This window comes from Aulonocara stuartgranti, assembly GCF_965226115.1.
Source record: "Aulonocara stuartgranti genome assembly, chromosome: 3".
Classification (NCBI taxonomy): Eukaryota; Metazoa; Chordata; class Actinopteri; order Cichliformes; family Cichlidae; genus Aulonocara; species Aulonocara stuartgranti.
Window position 1 is genome coordinate 77,804,727 of NC_138941.1, and position 19,651 is coordinate 77,824,377.

Consider the following 19,651-nt stretch of genomic DNA (forward strand, 5'->3'; position numbering starts at 1 on the left):
TTAATGCATTTTTCTGTTTGTGTAATTTTGTGTACCTCTCCTCTTTGCAGTGGTCCAGACACTTTTCAATTCTCCACGCAAGGCAGTCGTTTTTTCTTCCCAGTTTCCTAAACCCAAATTTCATTCCCCACACTAAAACAACCTTCCTCCATGTCCTCCCTGCTCCTTCCACTGTGGTCTCATCTCATCTCCCTCCTTGCAGCAGTCCAGTGAGAGTCAGTTGTCTTTCAGCTTTGTCCTGTGTCTTTAACACTCTCATCTTGCCATTTTTGCGCCGAAAGTGGCAAATGTCCAACTCAGGCAGTCTTTTCAAAGTCCATTCACACACAGTGAAGTTGCAGCTCGTTGGAAATGCACATCCATCCATCCAGTCATGATGATGCCATTTTCCTCCTTGCTGCCGCGGTCTTGCACAGCTGCTGCTGCTGACCTTTTCTTCACTGCTCAGGATGCTGCTGTGAGCTCTTGAGATCCATCTCGTTGTTCTGGAACTGCATTTCTTGTCTTCAGGGAGAGATTTTGGAGCTTGTGTTCTCAGGGTGACAAACACATGGAAGTTAAGCTGTAAAACAATTCAGCCAAAACTTGGCTTGAGTGTTTCTAATGATGTTAACCTATAATGGTGTTAACCTATAATTTTCTTCCGTCTGCTGCACGTGGAAAATTGATGCAGGTCTGCTCTTCACCTGCAAGTGACACACTGAGACATTTTGATCATTGTTCTCACTGCTTAAAACAACACATCTCCCCTCTCTGGTTCTGAACGCCCCTTTCTTAAAATCCAGAAAGTGAGACAATGCTGGTGGCCTGCAGTACCACCCTCACCCTCTAGTCGGAAACAACTGTTACACACATTTCTACACTCCTCTCTTTTTTTCTTTTTTTTCTTGTTTTGTTCCCCATTTTCAACATTTTGAACCCCAAAATCCAAAACATCCATTCAAAATCCAGAACATCCAGACTCAACAACTCCTTCTTCCCACTGCTATCAGACTCTTGAACAGCTGACCTGTTTTAACAGTGATGTTTGCACATCAGGTCATCTTTCATATCAAGCTCACAGCTCCTTTGCACATACATCTACCTCACACTTACATTTAGTCTCCACTCATTTATTCATAGTATTTGTATCTTATCTTGTTCTATTTGTATTTATTAACGTGCATCTGTGTGTGGACAGCACAGAGATCCACATCTGAAACCATCAACAGTCACATGTAGATCTGCTTCATCTTCAGCTCTGTGTTTCGTTTTTGTCTGATCTTCTCTGAAGCTTCCTGACAGTCAGCAGCTTTGACCTTTGACCCACATGAAGCTAACATGTGACACAGAGTCAGGACGCTCCGTGGAGATCCATCAGCACAGCAGAAACACGCTCGGGGTCATCATCTTTAGAAACTTCCTGTGGATCCTACAGTCTAAGATCCAGAGCTGTCACTAGGATGGTTCAGTCATTTCACATCAGCTACAATTAGAACTCAGAGCTGAGCAAATATAATCAATCACATGCTGTAGAAACATAGAAGTTTCTATCCTTCAGAAAACATCTGACAAAAAGATCTAAAAGTGTGTGAAGAGCAACACTTGTTGTTCTCTAAATGTTGGGCCACAGCTGTAGAAAACACTGTGAGTGTTGGTCAGTAATTACATTTAATTTAATTTCTCTTTGTGCAGGTGAACACTGTCCAATCTTCTATCTAAATGACTGCTTTGTCTTTAAAAAGGTGAAGAGCCTGAGGCCGGTGACCTTTCCCCGAGTACATCCTCACAGCGGCTCACAGGACCAGGCCTCACTCCTGTCCTGCCAGAGGAGAAGCTTCAGACATCTGATCAGTGGAGTATTAGTAACACAGAAAACTAAAGAGGACGTGTTACTTTTATCTTTATTTATTTTATACATTTGTCATTGTTAGACATGAGGTTCACTGAAATCATTAGTTTTGTCAGATTTCTCTCCCTCTTCCATGTGACTGTGTCAGCTCGTCAGCATCTGTTTGGGACGAGAATGCACCAGGAAGTAATGAAAAGTACCATTAAAAGCAGGAGAGGTTCTTATATTACAGAAGAAGAGATTATTTAAAAAACTATCTCAATGCCATCAATGATTTAGGAACCTGAGAGAGGACTTGGTAAAATAAGACGTTCTTATAACTTCACCCTGTGACAGGCCAAGCTGCGACTCTCAGAGATGGTGATGTAGGTACAGAGCATGTGAGAGTGCGGTCCAGGAAATGTCTCTTCTAAAACTAGATGAAGGCACAAGGGGATCAATGTCAAGGCATTGAGATTCGACATCTTCATCCTTCAGTGGAGACTCCAGAACACCTGGGTGGGTATCATGACAGACAACAGAGAAGAAATCCACGTTGAGACTTGGGAGGAAGGAGTGCTGGGCACAGAAGAGATGAAGAGTATCTGAGATGATGAGAAATCCATCTTCCTCCAAGCTGTGAGTACATCATAGTAAATGTGTCACACCTGTCCAAACCTCCCTCCACAGACGCTCAATTCTACATTTGAAAAATACAGAAACGTTGTCAAAGGTCAGTCGCAGACTGACAAAGAACAGCCAACAGCAATTCAGCTGGAGCCAGTCATGATGAAACAACAATAATGACAGTTTGATCTGAAGAGCTTCAGCACCTCTGGTTGTGCTTTTCCCACTGTCAGGGTTCGAATTTGAGGAAGAGACAAACGACTGCATGGTCTCAGTAGATGTCAGAATAGTGATTTTTATTATACATATGTACATATGGGGAAGATGAGCATCACAAGCCTTTTAGAGCCGATCTCCCCCGAACAAGCATCTCACAAGGCTTTTATTACAATGATGACGTCAAGTCCCATGATAAGTATCAGTCAGTTCTCAGAACTCAGGAGGTTCCCCTCACTCCACAAGTTCTCCTTATAAGGCCTCCAGATGTTTCCACTCAGCCCAGCACTCAGAGAAAACCAGTGTGTGTTGTGTGTATATCTATTCGTGTCTATTGTGAAAGTATATCTATCAGAAAACTGTCCTCAGACAACCCTCCTATTCTTACTAAGGGTGTGTGTACACATTCATGTGTTGTATAAGAGCGTGCATGTACTTTCAAGGCCTGTGTACGTGCAGAACTGAACATAGAACCAAGGCAGGGTCCAGCAGGCCCCACAGGCTTCTGAGTGATTACAGAACTGTGAAACAGCTTTAAGCAAATAACATGAATAGTACAGAACAACAATAGACTGATTAAAGTACTGATAATCTGTGTAGATTAATGTTAACCTAGATATGGTTCAAAGATTATTCTGTCAACTGGTTCAACAATGGTAAATGATTAATGATTGATACTTCTGATTATGACTGTGATCATAAGAATACAAAATGAAATATCTCCTGGTCACATTCCTCCTCTTTGGGCTGGCTTGCCAGCCCAACTCACCCCAGGATTTATTTCCAAACCAAACAAACACGTTATGACACTTATCAATCCCAACACCTCCGTTGTTTTCCAATTTTCCCACAACCCAGCTGTTCTTTTAGCCTCGGACTCGAGTTTCAGCCTGACACGCTTCAGGCCCCTTTACCACCTCCTCTTGGAGTGAAGAAACGCCCTCGGATTCTTCTTTCTTCGTCTTCCGGGGTTAGACCACCCTTCAGTCGCTACACAAATCTGTGTGTTTGTTGTCCGTTGTCACCGCCGTGTCCCCCTTTTTGCCAAAAGCCTCTCGAACCACGTTGGTCTCTGGTGTTCCTAGTTTTAGCCAACCCCTTCCTGGTTATCGCTGTGGTTATGGGATCCATCTTATCAAGGAGCCCCAAGGCCATGACACTTGACCCCAGTTGCTGTGAAGGGTCCCCATATCTCCGTGTCCCCGTCTGGCGTCTGTTCCCTTCTCTGCAAGAGACAGAAAGCCAACACCTCTCCTGCGCTGGCTCTCCTAACCTAATGTTGTTGACTTTGTTTATTCCAATCCTATGCCATGCTTATGTGTGTAAGCGTGCATGCATTTAACCCTCTGCACGTGAAGTCAATAGCACCAATATATCAATCCGATCCGTTGTCGGATGAAGCTTTTGACCTTCACAGACTAAGTGCCAGCTCCTTATAAGCACATTTGCAATGTGTGTATAAAAATGAACAACAGACCTCAAACAAATTGGGCATTCTTAATTCTAACTTGAGTGTAGTACTCCGTTTCTGATCATCTAATTATGCTTCTCACTCGTTCCCTAAATTGTCTAGAAACCTTTAATTTTGCCATACCTAAATTATTAAAACACAGACCAAATGATAGACCCCCTATATAGCTTTTACCTTTATGAGCACACTTCAATAACAACCTGCAATCTGTACCAAAAAATCTTCATGGTCCCACCTGCAATTAAAGATCAGATGCATTTTATACCTGTTTTAATTCCTCCTTATATAGAACCTCCTCAGTTTCAGGTTAGTAGCGATTAGTCTCAATCAATCGTTCTAGTTGTATTTTGCAATTCAGCTAAAAAGCAAACCTGTTAAAGTAAACAGCTTATTTACAACCACCTGCAAATCCTAAGAGTAATAAAAGATTCAGCACAACAGACAAGTATCATGTTCAGGATTTCTCTGATCATTAAATCACTATTATTGCCACAATTTGCTTTATTCACCCTTTGGGCAATATTACTCCAAGAGAGAGAAAGAGAGAGAGAGAGAGCGAGAGCCCCTAATGGCCAGTTAGTGGGCTCTAGGTTAAACTGTCCCCAAATTTGTTATTTGTTATTATTACTTGTTTTCATGTCACTTGTCTGTTTTCTACTGCACCCTTCTCACCAAAGCAAAGCAAACATTAGCAGCACATTGACCGTAGTCAGGCATCCTCATTCCATAGGTGCTATAAAAACATTTCCTGTAAAAGAATCACAGTTTTCAAGACAGGGTGTGTCTCCCCCAACACTCTCACCAGAATACAGTGTAATAGCATCCCCAACTCCTAACCCATAAACACCGTTTCTTCACACATCCGCCCAGAAATCCTGTAATAGAAAAACATTAAAAACTGTAACCCTGTAGGGAAAAAAATGTAAATGGTAACGCTGCGCAGTTACCTCTGTAAACAACACAAGGCACAAAAATGGCATTTAAAGGTTCACTCATCCTCGAATATTTTGTCATCCTTCTACTCCTGTAAAAAGAAACACACATAAATTCATCCACCCTTTTATCCTATCTAGGTGGAGGTGGTTAACCTTGAGTCATGGTCAAGTCTTGTCATCTTTTACCAGTCAGTCCGTTTGTTTTTATTTCCAGTCTTTCATCCATTCATCCATTCTTTGCTGATAGTGAAACCTGTCGTCGCATTTAGTTTCCACACTCAGCAAAATGACGTCATCTCAAAAAGAAACAAGAACTTGAGTTTGGATTACCTCGCTGAATCCATTTTTAGACAGGGACTCTCGTTTCTAATTGTCCCCACAAGTGTTTCCTCCAGAACCCATTTCAATGCGGAGAAACTCACTTACAACAATTTTCTCGCCGACGTGTAATGCTTGTAATTTCCGATGTGCAGATCTGCTTAAAGAAAAGATTCACAAACAAAAATCAGTAAATATAAAACAAAATAAAATGAAAAATAACAAAAACAAAATGCAGACGCCCGGGTCTTAGGACTTGTCACTGAATATTCTTCCCATCAATAAAAATACCAACCTAAACCTACACAGAGTCAAATCAACACCACCTCAACCTTTTCATATTCATAAACCTATATGTTTTGCGTTCGTGAAACAAAATTGAACCATTAAGTAATTTGAGCTCTTGAAATGTTTTAATTCTCTTAATTCTGCCAGTTTATTTCAACACTTATTCAATGACTTTTATTCAACTGCTACTTGGTCACTCGACTTTTACCTGTTCAAATTGCCTAGGGTTCAACAAAGTCTAGATCCCCGTTATCATAAAACTTGAACGGTGTACGATGATTTACTTACAGTAATTTAGAATCATCACTCAACCTAGCTCTACTACTGGCACTGCGTGACTTTTCTCACACTGGAAACCAGAATTTAGTACAGAACTTTAATGCCTCAGGCAATCGTGCTCAAGGGCTGTCCCCCCTTCTCTTCTTCCTTGTCCGTGTGTTCCTCCTTTATTAAATCTCCATCACAATGACGTGGCGCTCTGAAATAAAACTCACACTGTTAATTCCTCGTTTTCACTCTGCACCACTGCTCAGAGTGTTTTCTTTTCTTTTTAGTGTACAGTAAACAATTAAGTCGAGGCCTTAAGCCCCAGATATCTCGCACAGGCATCGTTTTCATAACCAAACCGCTCCGGACTCTGCTCCCCAGACCACACAAATGCCCTCTGGGCTTATTATTATAGCAAATTCTGTATTTGACGTTGTCGTGTGCAGCATTGAGCCTTTGTCAGTAAAGCATTCTTCATTGCAGCAGCTGGAGCATTGTGTGTCACTTCTTAGTAAATTAAATCAACATTTTGATTTTAGTGCATGGGTATGTATCAGTTTTTACTCCCTCAACGAGTGCATAAGTGTTCATGTGTGTGTTTCTCTTCATTCTAAGTCGGCGCATGCAGAAGTGTGTGTTCGCGTGTTGGTGTATGTTTGTGTTCATCACCTTCCTGTTCTGTAGTTTAGGTAAACCAGCGGCCTGACGCATGGCCTAGGGTCCTCCCCTCCTCTTTGGGTCTGTTTTCATCCGTTGTTGCAGCTGCCTGCATCTTCTCCTTGTAACTTGACCCTTTTGCTTCTGTATGGTCTTTCAGGGTTTACTCCTGCTGTTGGAGCTTTGCGTCAAGTCTGACGACCTCCTGCTCCAGCAAGCTTCCGCCTGATTACAAGTCCTGTACGTGAAGCTCCACATCTGACTGATGAGTTCCATTAGCAGCCAGCTCCTCCGGAGCCATGCTCAGTTTCTGCTCTGATGCCTTAAGCTCTTACTGAGGGCAAAAAACCTCAGAGTCTTTCCTTCCACGTCAGATTGGAGTCTGTTTATGTTGTCCTTACTTTGCTCCACGGCCTTCTGCAGCTCTGCTGTTCGGCTCTTCTCAGAGGTCAGCATTCTTCTGCTCACCGTCCCTTTTCCTCCGGGCTTAATGCGCGTCTTGTCACAGCTCTGTCAGCTGACGCAGCCTGGGAATTTCCCCCGTGTAGTGAAACGGGCGTTAGGTTTTAGTGCTCTCCGTCTCTGCTGCATGAGATCGCTCTTTTGCAGCACTGTTGACATCCTCAAGTTGTTGTTGTGAGTCCAGCTGCTGTGGCCTTCAGGGGTCAAAGGGTCAAAGATGGTCGCGGAGAGGGCAACGATGGTAGAGGGGAGGGTAGGAGTCCAGGTCAGCTTCGGCTTTCAGAAAAAACAAAAACAAAACAAAACAGGCGAACAGGAAAATGATGTTGTGTTGGCTGTGTTGTGTTGGCTGTGTTATCCAGAGAGGGGAGAAACAACGAGATCTCGTCTCCCCCCTTTTTGTTTTTTTTTTTCTCACCATATAATCAACTCATAACCCCTCAAGTTGACAGGACAACACAGGTACGTGTTAAAATTCTTAAGATCCTGTTTAGAAACCTAAAAAGGAATTTTCTACCATTCAGTAGTCATTTGTCTTAAACAATCAACAAAAACATGTCCCAAGTCGACCCTTTTAACCACTAAATTTGTCGTGTCCTCCCTTAATCATCAGACCAGTGTCTTTGTCTTTTGACGTTACGTTGTTGTCCTGCAACCCAAAGAGTTTATTTGTCAGTAGTGTATAAACTATATCATTTAAAAACAGGTGTATGTTAAGTGTCGCTACTTTAACCTTGCATGTACGTGCACATGTATGTAAGCTGTTTCTTCATTGCATGTATGGGTGCGTCTGTATATGGGTTAATTTAACTTTTTCTCAAACGAGGCATTTCTCTAACACGCACATGTGTGTGTTCCTCACCCTTCTCATATCTTTCTCTGGTTGTGTGTGGTTCTATTTGTTTCAGTGATTTACCAAGAACATCTCTTCCTTTTCCCCATGTCTTCCGCCAGAGGTTAACACTGGTGAGATTCAGGGACACAGCACCCAGAGCAGTTCAGCGAGAAAAACCTGCCTCAAACTACATTCTCTCTTTTTTGTTTTTCCGGGAGGGGTGAGGACAACTCTGGTGTCCAGCCGTGAATTTTAGCCAAAGCTTGGCCTGTCTTCTGCTGCCGTACTCAGGTTTCCAGGTTAAGAAAAAACACCTGTATGAAGACACTAAACATACATTTAGTATTTGTATAAACATAACTGCCTAAATTATTGAACTCTTGAGGAGGGTGGATTTCAGAATCAGAATCAAAATCAAAAACTTTATTGTCATTGTCATGAGACCGACGACATTAAGAATGGTCCCCGATCATTGCATCATCCCTAGCAATATCAAAATATAAACAAAACAATAAAATTCAATAAATAAAATAGATAGAATACTTAACATACTAAGTATTCCCACAGTCATGCTTCAGACCGTGCATAGATTAACACAAGAGTGGCATGGTGGACATTTTTGTAGTATTCAGATGTGTTATTGCAGTTGGATAACAGCTGTGTTTGAGTCTATTAGTCCTTGCTCTGATTGCCCTGTACCGTCTGCCTTAGGGCAACAGTTCGAACAGGGAGTGGCCAGGATGTGAGGTGTCTTTTATGATGTTTTGGGCCTTTTTAAAACAGTGGGCGTTGTTTGACTCTTTACTAACTTTAAACCCCACCATAACAATTTCTCACTGACAAACTTCTATGCATCCATTTAAACATGCGAAGCCAGCACAAAATCACACACATACCCCTACAGCAAAGCTTTAACATAACCACAATGCAACTCCTCCCTTAAACGGGAGAAATCACCCTGAATCAACCAACTCTATATAAAACGTCAAACAAAGATAAACCACAAACATTTCTACACTTCTGTGTCTTCCACGCAGCACAATAGGCAGAAAAACACCGATTACTCACAGTCTACAACAAAAGAAAAACCTGCTCTTTTCACAACTCTCACAGCTAAAGTCAACACTCTTACCCAGTGCCTCTGAAATAATAAAAATCACCAAATACTCGGTTACTCTTTTCACTCGCTCCCTCTCACTCCCTTCTTCCTCATACAGCATACACGCTCGCTCCCGCGGACCCGCTCGGCCCCGCGGGCTCACTCGGCCCCCACCTTTTTTCTCTCACAGAGACAGAGAGAGAGACCCTTTTCCTTTTTTTTTTATTTCTCCAGCACACATACACACACAGAATCCCAACTGAGAGAAAGAGGGAGAGAAGAGAAAAGATCTTTACTAGAGATGAAGTCTTTAGCCGGAATTTCAGATCTAACAGATTTATACAACTTATTTACACACACCGGTAATTTATAATCTATATACACACGGGCCCGCATAGACGTCATACCAGAAGAGGTTACACCTAACTTTTTGACTAATTTAAAAGCACCTATAGCCCAGGCCTCGCCTTGCTGATCAATACACACCTCGGGAACGCCCTCCCGATAGCGCTCGAATTCCTAAGAAAACACCATATGCCAGAACAACTTTATCTCACTTCTCTATTTCTCTGCTGGTGTTGCTAAATTTTTGACTAATTTAAAAGCATCTTTCAGCCCAGAGCCTCGCTCTTGCTGATCAATTACACGTTTCAAGTACGCCGCCTTGAAAACGGCCTCATTACTAAGTTCTAGTACTTTAAAACTGCTTCCCCGCCCGGACACCCGGATCTCCACCAGCGGCGTGAAATATCCCAGATCACGCTTTTGGCTTTACTTAAAGTTCACAAGCTCCTGACGTTTAAATAGGAGGCAGCCGGTCCGCGACTCTACCTGCCAATTAATGCAGTATAAGACACTCACTCCTAGAATGCCTGGCCATTAAGGGCGTCCCAACATTCCCCCGGTAGGCCAAAACCGAGCTTAAACATAACAACGCGTCCGTTGCATGTGGCGTCTGCCAAAACGCTGAACAACTGCATTCCTAGGGGCCGCGCCCCAGTCCTAATCAAATTTACTTATTTTAAAAGCCTCACTGTGGGTACCCTGCCCTCCAGTTTAATTACCTGAGACCCAAAACCGCGTTTTTGCTACTCAATCAAAACCAAATTATCCCTACACTACCGATTGACTGGCTGGCATCCCAGTCAACCCACAGATAAACCTCTTAAACCGTATTTATTTGTTTCCACACACCTTAAACCGTATTAACTTAAACACATAACTTCTTAACTCAAAATTCACCCCCAAAATAAACAACAATGAATTTAGTCAGACTACTATGCCCTATTTTAAAACTAATTAGTCAAGATCACCCCGGACAGAACAGAAGCCCCACTGAGTGAACCTTTAATTTAGCGCTCCATTTCCAATTCGGCACCTTTGGAGATCCGTCAACAGGCGGTGCTTACCTCTCATATTTCGGGGCCCATCACTCAGTGTAGCTCCTGGCCGTCCGTCTGACACCACTAGACCGTCAGCCAGGCTCCTTAAAATATCCCTCCTCAAACCGGTGTTTCGGCACCAGATTGTCAGGGTTCGAATTTGAGGAAGAGACAAACGACTGCATGGTCTCAGTAGATGTCAGAATAGTGATTTTTATTATACATATGTACATATGGGGAAGATGAGCATCACAAGCCTTTTAGAGCCGATCTCCCCCGAACAAGCATCTCACAAGGCTTTTATTACAATGATGACGTCAAGTCCCATGATAAGTATCAGTCAGTTCTCAGAACTCAGGAGGTTCCCCTCACTCCACAAGTTCTCCTTATAAGGCCTCCAGATGTTTCCACTCAGCCCAGCACTCAGAGAAAACCAGTGTGTGTTGTGTGTATATCTATTCGTGTCTATTGTGAAAGTATATCTATCAGAAAACTGTCCTCAGACAACCCTCCTATTCTTACTAAGGGTGTGTGTACACATTCATGTGTTATATAAGAGCGTGCATGTACTTTCAAGGCCTGTGTACGTGCAGAACTGAACATAGAACCAAGGCAGGGTCCAGCAGGCCCCACAGGCTTCTGAGTGATTACAGAACTGTGAAACAGCTTTAAGCAAATAACATGAATAGTACAGAACAACAATAGACTGATTAAAGTACTGATAATCTGTGTAGATTAATGTTAACCTAGATATGGTTCAAAGATTATTCTGTCAACTGGTTCAACAATGGTAAATGATTAATGATTGATACTTCTGATTATGACTGTGATCATAAGAATACAAAATGAAATATCTCCTGGTCACACCACTAAGAAAGCTTCCACATCCTCTCACAGTGAACATCACCTCAGCAGGCTCTGGACCATATCAGATTTTGAAATAAGTATTCAAACAACAGGACACACAAAAACTATTCAGATACCAGACTGACACACTTACAGCACTGAACAAATCCTGATGATTCCATGTTTAAAAATCACGAGACTAACTTCAGAATAGATTTAACGGAGCTTTGCTCACATGAAGGCAAAGGGAGCAAATCCAAATCTTCTGATCCAGCCAGAAAAAACTCAAGTGCAGTGCTGTTGTTGCATTAATGTTTGGGAAGTAACCATCCTCTCCTCAGACACAAGAGACCCTTTAAGACCAGCCTCGCAAAAGCAGTCACACTGAATGAGAAAGGAGTGGACAAGAGCTTTAAAAGGATGGCTGGAGGTCCACAGTGTTGAATTTGGTGGGTGGGTTGCACACACACACACACACACACACACACACACACACACACACACACACACACACACACACACACACACAGACACACTCACACACACACACACACTCTTTGAATATTTGGCCATGTTTAATGTAGCAGATTCCCAGATAATAAATATGACACAACCCCAAAATGAATTATTAATATTTACTTTAGTATATCGACGTACCAACTACAGAAATGAAAAATACTTTATCACCTGGAAGAACTGAGTCACAGCTTTACTTCTGTGTGGAGAACAAAGCGTCTTCATCAGAAGGTGGCAGCAGAGATCTCTAATCTGAATCTCCTCTTTAACTGATGGTCTCTCTTTGAAGTCTAAACCTGATGTTGAAAGAACAGTTTACACTGAACTGTCACAGTTAGTCTGAGGAATAAAATCTGCATACCTACTGACTACTTGTGGGATAAAGCAACAGAAATGAAGACTGGAAATAAAACGAGACGTTTCAGTCACACAGCAGAGCACTCAGCTGTTAGTTAATGTGATGACCTTGAGCTGTGTTTGTTCAATAGGAGTTGGTAGCAGATGCAGAGGTGGTTCTTTAACTGATACAGTGGCTTTGAAAACATTCTCATATCCCAGCACACAGAGTAAATCATGTATTATTATGTGAAGTGGCGATAAAACTGAATTAAAAATTGAAAAGAATCATTCTGTGCTGTAGTTGTGTTTAACTCCTGCATCTCGGTCACTTCTAATGACACATAAATCAATGTTCAGAAGTCCTTGCTGTGTGTGAGACACTGACAGATGAAGCTCTTCTTCTCTTCGTGTCTTTGAGCGGCTGCTTCGATAAACTACTTTTGTTTTGATTGTCATGATCACCGTCGCTCTCACTGTGTGCGAGGAAATCTGGATCCTGTTCTTATATGAATGATGCTAATCTCCATCTGTCGTTATCATAATCTGTTATCATCCCAGCACTGAAACAAACTAACAGTTCACCTGTAACTCAGTTTGTAATCCACATGTCTGAACTACAGATGAACGTGATCGGCTCAGACGCTACTTGTCTGCATTTTTATTCTCTCCTTTCTTCTGCAGCTTAAGGACTGAAGCAGTGTGTGCATTACACCAGAGATTTGGATTTTCTTCTGCTTTTAATAAGCCTGAACAAACAGAATGCTTTCTACTCTATTTTGCTTGTAACTGTAGGTTTTTATATGAAATAAAACCATTTAAGCACAAACATCCTAAATGATCTAAACATCAGATATTATCTGAGGAGTACCAGCCAGACAGAGTCAGGCTCACCTTAATGCACAACTTGGGAGAGAATTTTAAAACGTTGACACACTGATCATCAGACCTTCACGAGACAGGGAGTAATATATCAATCACGAGTATGAGCACGCAAATATTTGTGGAGATTCTTTTCTGAGGTCGGGTTACACCGAAGGACGGCTTTGTCACTCCCTCCTTGACAAAGCAGTCAGAGATGTGCGTATAGTGCTTATCACTGCTAATCAAGCCAGTAAAGTAAGATGTTCTTGCAGCGTTTAGTCAGTTGAACAAGGTTAATAAGGTCTTTTTCCACATCTGTTCAGCTTTCCTACAGAATATAATCCTGCATCCAAGAGGAAGGATTGACGGTTTGAAATAAGCTGTATTTTAAAGGGCTACACAATGGAGAGCTAATCGACATGTATTATTAAAACAATTGAGGTTATCACAGATTTTTGAAAACGTGGATGTTTAAATAAGCGCAGAGAGATTAGAATATAAGTGCAGAATTCAGATATAGCTTCTGAACTTTAGAATGAATTATGTAGTTTTCATTTTGTGGAGTATGTCTTACTCAGCTTGTTTACACTCTGCCTGAGCACTCACACCACTTTATACAACACGCCTCATTAATGGCACAAGCTCCTGAGGATGTTTTACCAGTCGGTGGTTGCTGGAGTACTTTTCTATGCTGTGGTGTGCTGGGGGAGCAGCACAGCAAAGAAGGACTCATCCAGGCTGGAGAAACTGATCAGGAGGGCTAGCTCTGTGGTCGGCATGAAGCTGGACACTCTGGTGACAGTGGCAGAGAAAAGGACACTAAAGAAACTGATGGACATTATGAACAATGCTGGGCATCCTCTGCACACGGCCATAAACAATCAGAAGAGTCTGTTCAGTGACAGGTTGCTTCTCCCCAAGACAAGAACTAACAGACTTAAAAACTCCTTTGTCCCACACGCCATCAGACTGTTTAACTCCTCTCTGGAGGGGAGAGGGAGGGGAAACAGGAGGACAAAGGAGGGGGGAACAACTAAGCTGTAGTGCCTCTTCACCTCACTGTGTAATACTTTTCCTAATAGTCAACGGTGCAATAGACCTCAATACTCGAAATGTGCAATTCACTTGTATTTTTATTTTTATTCCTATTTATTCTATTTATCCCCTTTGTATATTTTATTTATATTGTCTCTGTATTTATATATATGTGTGTGTGTGTGTGTGTGTGTGTATTATATATATATATATATAATATTCTGTAACTCTGTAACTTCTGTCGGTGCTGTGCTTTTTTGGAAACTGAATTTCCCAGAGGAACCCACCTGAGGGATTAATAAAGTTCTATCTTATCTCTTAAGCTTTAAGTGCTTTCTATCCCACACTCACACTGCAGTGGGCTGTGGAGAACAACCTGGGGTCAGCATCTTGCCCGAGGATATTTGGCATGCAGACTGATAGATGTGCTCCCTTCTGAACCACAGCCACACTATGAGATCACATCCTTCTAATTACAAGGATTATGTTTCTTCCCTCAGGAGTTGGGATGATGGGCAGTGAGTACGACTGAACATAGAGATGGGAGGAGCTGAGGAAAGCATGAAAAGCTCTGAGACAGAATGATTGGCTGTTTATTATTTCACTCAATGGCACGTAAATCAATTCATAATCCTGCTAATGTGTTTTTCTTTCAGAATCTCTGGTTGCTATGCTCTCTCACAATTAAAATGAATCCACAGTTCATTTCTTTTCAAACTCAGAGTCTTTTTATCTTTCATGTTGTTTTTACGTTGTTCTAGTGCAACACTCAGGCTGTAGTTTCCAGTTCCTGTGTATTATCTGCACACATGGTTTCTGACAACAAAGCTGACTTTGACTTGGAACATGTCGTGTCAGCAAAAGCTCTGGATAATGTTTCAGCGAGTCCTGTTCTCCAGACAAGAGATGCTATTTGGCAATAATAGCAATAATTTTCCACATGGAAAATCTTTCTATACAACTTTGTTTGCAGTGTGAGCTTCACTTCTATTTGTAGAAGTAAATACAAACACTCATGTTCTCTTGTCCTCTTATACTCTGTTCAGGTCTGTTGAAAATAATGTCCCAGTGGAAAAGCTTGTTAGTTTAGGCCTTTATAGATTCTGATGATCTCTGAGCAGCAGCAGAAGGAAATAAACCTCCAACAGAACGAACTCTGGGAAATTCAGTCATCTTTTCACAGGTGGGGATGAGGTGAGAGAAACAAAGAGCTTTTAGAAATAACAGTCAACAAACACATTATTGGGATGAAGTCCTTTCAGCCTCTGTGCGACACACAGACAACCTCCCACAGACACACACAGACAACCTCCCACAGACACAGACACACACAGACAACCTCCCACAGACACACACAGACAACCTCCCACAGGCACAGACACACACAGACAGACTGTAGACAGATGAAACGAACATATATTGATGAACTCAGGATGACCTACTAGCCTTGTGTACATGTGAGAGCTTCAGATATATAGAATTACTGAAGGCTGTTGTTGAGTGTTAGTAAAAGGCGTACATGTGACAGGCGTGTACTCTCTGACGTGAAATGTTTCTGAGGCCAAGGTAAGGCCAAGCTGGGCAGCCAAGACCAAGAAATGGACCAAACACACCAGAATTGTTATATGTAGCAATGAGCAGCACTTTGCATGTTGAAGGACACGTGTATCAGCAGGGGTGGCTTACCCAAGAACACGAGCCACTCTTCTGTTCCTCGTGTGGTTCTGGGGCACACCGCTCCTCCTGGCTGCCTGACCCACGTCTTCTCCTTTCACCCTGAATCATGTTCGCTGAAGCCAGAACTTTTCTATGTCTCACAAAAAAACAAATCATCTGTTCACCAGCCTTTATGTTTATCAGTAGGCTGGCTTTATTGTGCTCATTAATGCTGCAATAAGGACATAGTTAAAGTCTTGTATTCTTACTTGTATTGTTCCAACAGTTGTGCTGGGTCAGGGGTGTCAAACTCAATCGCACAGGGGGCCAAAGGTCAAGGCACACTTTAGGTCTCGGGCCACACAAGATAAACATTTATTGAACACTAAAACAATGTTTTTAAACATATATATGAATTAAAAAAAGACAGGAATATTATTAAATAAACTTCAAAAAATAAACTTTAAATATTTTGCTCTCCATAAAAATATATCCTGTCAAAATTACACAAGTTAGAAATATGAACATGCTGCCAGAAACCCAGAAAAATAAATGAGAGCAAACACAAGGTTGGAGCCGCATGTAGACGAGCTGGGCGCTGCTGCAGGAGTGCAGCTAATAAACTGTGTGGGCCAGTCAGTGTCTTTCCCTGAGTGCATCATTACACTGCAGCTGCAGCTGCATCTGCACAGGTGCAGCTCAGCAAAGTGCGCTGACTGGGTTCAACATTACTGCAACAGGGAAAGTGAGGCAGGCTGCACTAGTGCATTAGTGACAGCTTCACTGCGTCACACCATGATGGGATAGATGGTCGCAGAGGGTCAGAAAAGTTGGATTTGATGCGCTTTCGCCTGCAGTGTGAACGTAGCCTAAGACTACTAAATGAAAACACGTGGCTCAGTAGCACAAAAGACCACTAAAGCTAGGAAACACTTATTTCAAAAGCTTGTGCTTTACTAACTATAAGAAGCTAACATTTTAATAGCTCACCTGAGTGCCTGCATCATGCACAGTGGCTGTGTCTTCAACACTGTAGCCCACACCATTTACTGCATGTCACTGACTGGTAATCTGAAAGTGTGTGTGTTGTCCAACTGAACCATATCCTTTTGGGTTTTTATTTGGCAATATTGAGTTTGAAAATCATCAAGATGACATTTGCCATAATCTGGAGGTACTTAATGAACCGCAGACGCACAAAGATGCTTCTGTCGCCGTTTCACAGAGGTTTTTGGTTTCCAAGCAGTTTTCAGCCGAGTCCTCTGGGCTGCTGTTAAAGCTCCATGCTTGAGTTAGGACTTGGGTTTTGTGTTCTTCTATAAAAAGGTTTGAGAGACCATTTTATTTCCTTTTCTTTTCTTTCTTTGCACACTTGAAATGTATATAGTTGGTGTACTAATAGATCATCTAATGACTTTTATTTTACATGGAAGTCATTCTAAACTGTCCTTTTCTGTCTCATTTTCCAATTGGCTGTTCACCAAATCACTGTTCAGGTTGCTCCTCAATTTCAGGGGTGTCCCCAGTCATTACTGGGAAGAACAAAGGAACACACTGTTGGCATGTTTTATTTCATCTAGTGTGGATAATGATGAGTAAAAGACAGCTACCTTCACCATGCAAAACAACAGTGTGACACAAAGATGAGGTTATGTATCTCTGTGTTGACCATCAGTCAATATGACAAATTAAACAGCAGTGACATTTTATCTGGGTGGAGGTAAAAACCATTGTTATAAAGCGAAATGCCAGCAAGCATGGAGCTAAAATAAATAACAGTGTATTTTAGTCTGTTTGTTCTTGGTTTTGAGTGAAGGTACAGAAACAGTATATAAGTGCTGGTGTTCGGTTCAGCACCTGCACACTTGAAGGCTGAAGTTACAAGCTGACACTGATAACAGGGAAGATAAGGTATTATATCAAATGCTTGCTGGGAAGTGTCAGATTATTGTCTATCTTTTCTTTCATAAACGACCTACTTTGAATTTTCTGATTTGTACAGAGATGCTAAACATCACCATGAAGCTGCTGACTGTGTCTACACTTCTCTGCGCAATGGTGGCTCTGGGCACTGCTGCTGGTGAGTATTCCAGTATACTGAGCATCATCTATACATCTTATGCATGAATATATTAAACTGAAAATTATAATGAAAATCAACATTTGCTGTTGTCTAGCACTTCCAGATGAAGTGGCCAGTAATGGGACAGAGGCATCAATTTCAGCAGGTCAGTGGACTTTTCAGGTTTGAAACCAAAACTAATCACATTTTTATCATCAGTACATCAGCTTTCCTACGTCAGCTTTCATAAATTTGTTTTCATGTGTGATGGACTTAAAAAAGTTCATCTTTAACACTCAGATAAAAACACATTTTTCATGAATTTTTATTTTAAAAACTTTTCCGACACAGTAAAGTAGCTCAATATTCTTTGATTGTCTTCAGGAGAACATCATGTTGAGAAGAGAGCAGCATCTTGTCCAAGCGGCTGGACTCAGTATGGGAATCGATGCTTTCTCTACGATAACCGTCAAATGACTTGGGCTCAGGCGCAGGTAAAAGCAGTGATGTGAATTTATCATTTATCCTTTGTGCAATCTTAACTCTTTCTGTTTACGTTGTCATTTCTATAAACTCAGTCTGTTGATTTCCATTGTAGCGAATCTGCCAGTCCTTGAATGCAAACCTGGCATCTGTAAACAGCAACGACGAGTACCAGTTCATTCGAGCCGTCATATCTAGTGCCTCTCGTGAAAGTGGACTAACATGGGTTGGTGGCTCAGATGGTCAACAGGTATATCACTTATCATTATTCAGAGGACCCTCCCCCATTAGCAAGCACGTGGTGACAGTGGGGAAGAAAAACAATTTTTAACAGGAAGAAACCTGAGGCAGAACCAGGCTCAGGGATTAGTTCCCACCTGCAGTAGATATGGAGGTCTTTAAGATGGGATCTGATTATTCAAGACTTTAAAATTCCTTCTTCATATTATTGTATCTACATGCACATTTAGAACTTGGAACTGTAGCTTATTTGTGAACATATTCTTGCCTACGTTTTTCTGTTTTCTAGGAGAATTACTGGTTTTGGATTGATGGAACCTATTTCACATTTACGCAGTGGTGTCACGGAGAACCTAACAACGTTGGGGGAAACGAGCATTGCTTAATGGTGAATTCTTCAGGTAAACCTAAAAGTACAATGTAAGAGCACTATAAATGTTAAAGAAAAAAGGAAACAATACCCAGAATCCCCCAAATAATCTTTATGCATTTAATGTGACAAACAGTGATGAGTGAAAAAATGTCAGCAGTACATTTTTCCATCATATTAATTATTTACATAGTGTTTTGATGCAATACTAAACACATGTATGTGTCAGGTGCTGTTGTTATACAGAACAACATATTTAGATCAGTGATCATTTCTCCATGTGATTGTGATTTCAGTTCATGCTGATTTTGTGTACTTACAGGAAGCAAGTGTTGGAATGATGGGAGATGTGACAGCCAATACCCATTTATTTGTGTCAGGGCCATCTGCTGATTCCTGGGCTCTCGTGAAGGCGTGGCCTACCTGACGACAGAGCAAATCCTCTAATGTATCACAATAAGAATCTGGTTCTGATTTGATTTACTTCTTTTCTTTTACTGTAATGCTGCATAAGGAATGAAGCGACAAGTGACATAAACTGGAGTTGCTCTTTTAACAGGAGCAGACTGCATGTGCACTTGAAAGAATGCGTTTAGCAAAACGTTGTTTCCCAGAATGAATTGTTGTTTCTCATCTTCTTCATCATTAAAATCTTAAGCATTGAATCAAAATGGTCTGTGCATTTAAATGCTTCATGCTTATCAGTGTGCTCTTAAATATCACATACATCCTCACTGTAAAATCTAACTAGTTCTCTGAGCTTAAAAAACGTATGCAAACACATTGCCTAGAAAACAAAGAGACACTAACAACGCCTGATGACTAAATTAGGACGACTTAATCATTGTGAGTACAAAGTACTACAGATGACTTCAT

General features: G+C 41.6%; 1 protein-coding gene across 2 annotated transcripts; it reads left to right on the top strand.

The window, feature by feature from the left end:
• The first annotated feature begins 17,476 nt into the window (after positions 1 to 17,476).
• On the top strand, positions 17,477 to 19,384 carry LOC309703662 (ladderlectin-like). Of its 2 annotated transcripts, none has more exons than XM_082528608.1 (7): positions 17,477 to 17,531; positions 17,623 to 17,700; positions 17,798 to 17,848; positions 18,067 to 18,176; positions 18,281 to 18,415; positions 18,695 to 18,806; positions 19,098 to 19,384. In XM_082528608.1, exons 2-7 carry the CDS (start codon positions 17,625 to 17,627, stop codon positions 19,166 to 19,168), a joined length of 555 nt encoding a protein of 184 aa, XP_082384734.1. In that variant the 5' UTR covers positions 17,477 to 17,531; positions 17,623 to 17,624; the 3' UTR covers positions 19,169 to 19,384. The 2 variants fall into 2 exon arrangements, with proteins under 2 accessions (XP_082384734.1, XP_082384735.1); XM_082528609.1 differs by having other exon boundaries at positions 18,070 to 18,176.
• The last annotated feature ends 267 nt before the right edge of the window (positions 19,385 to 19,651 follow it).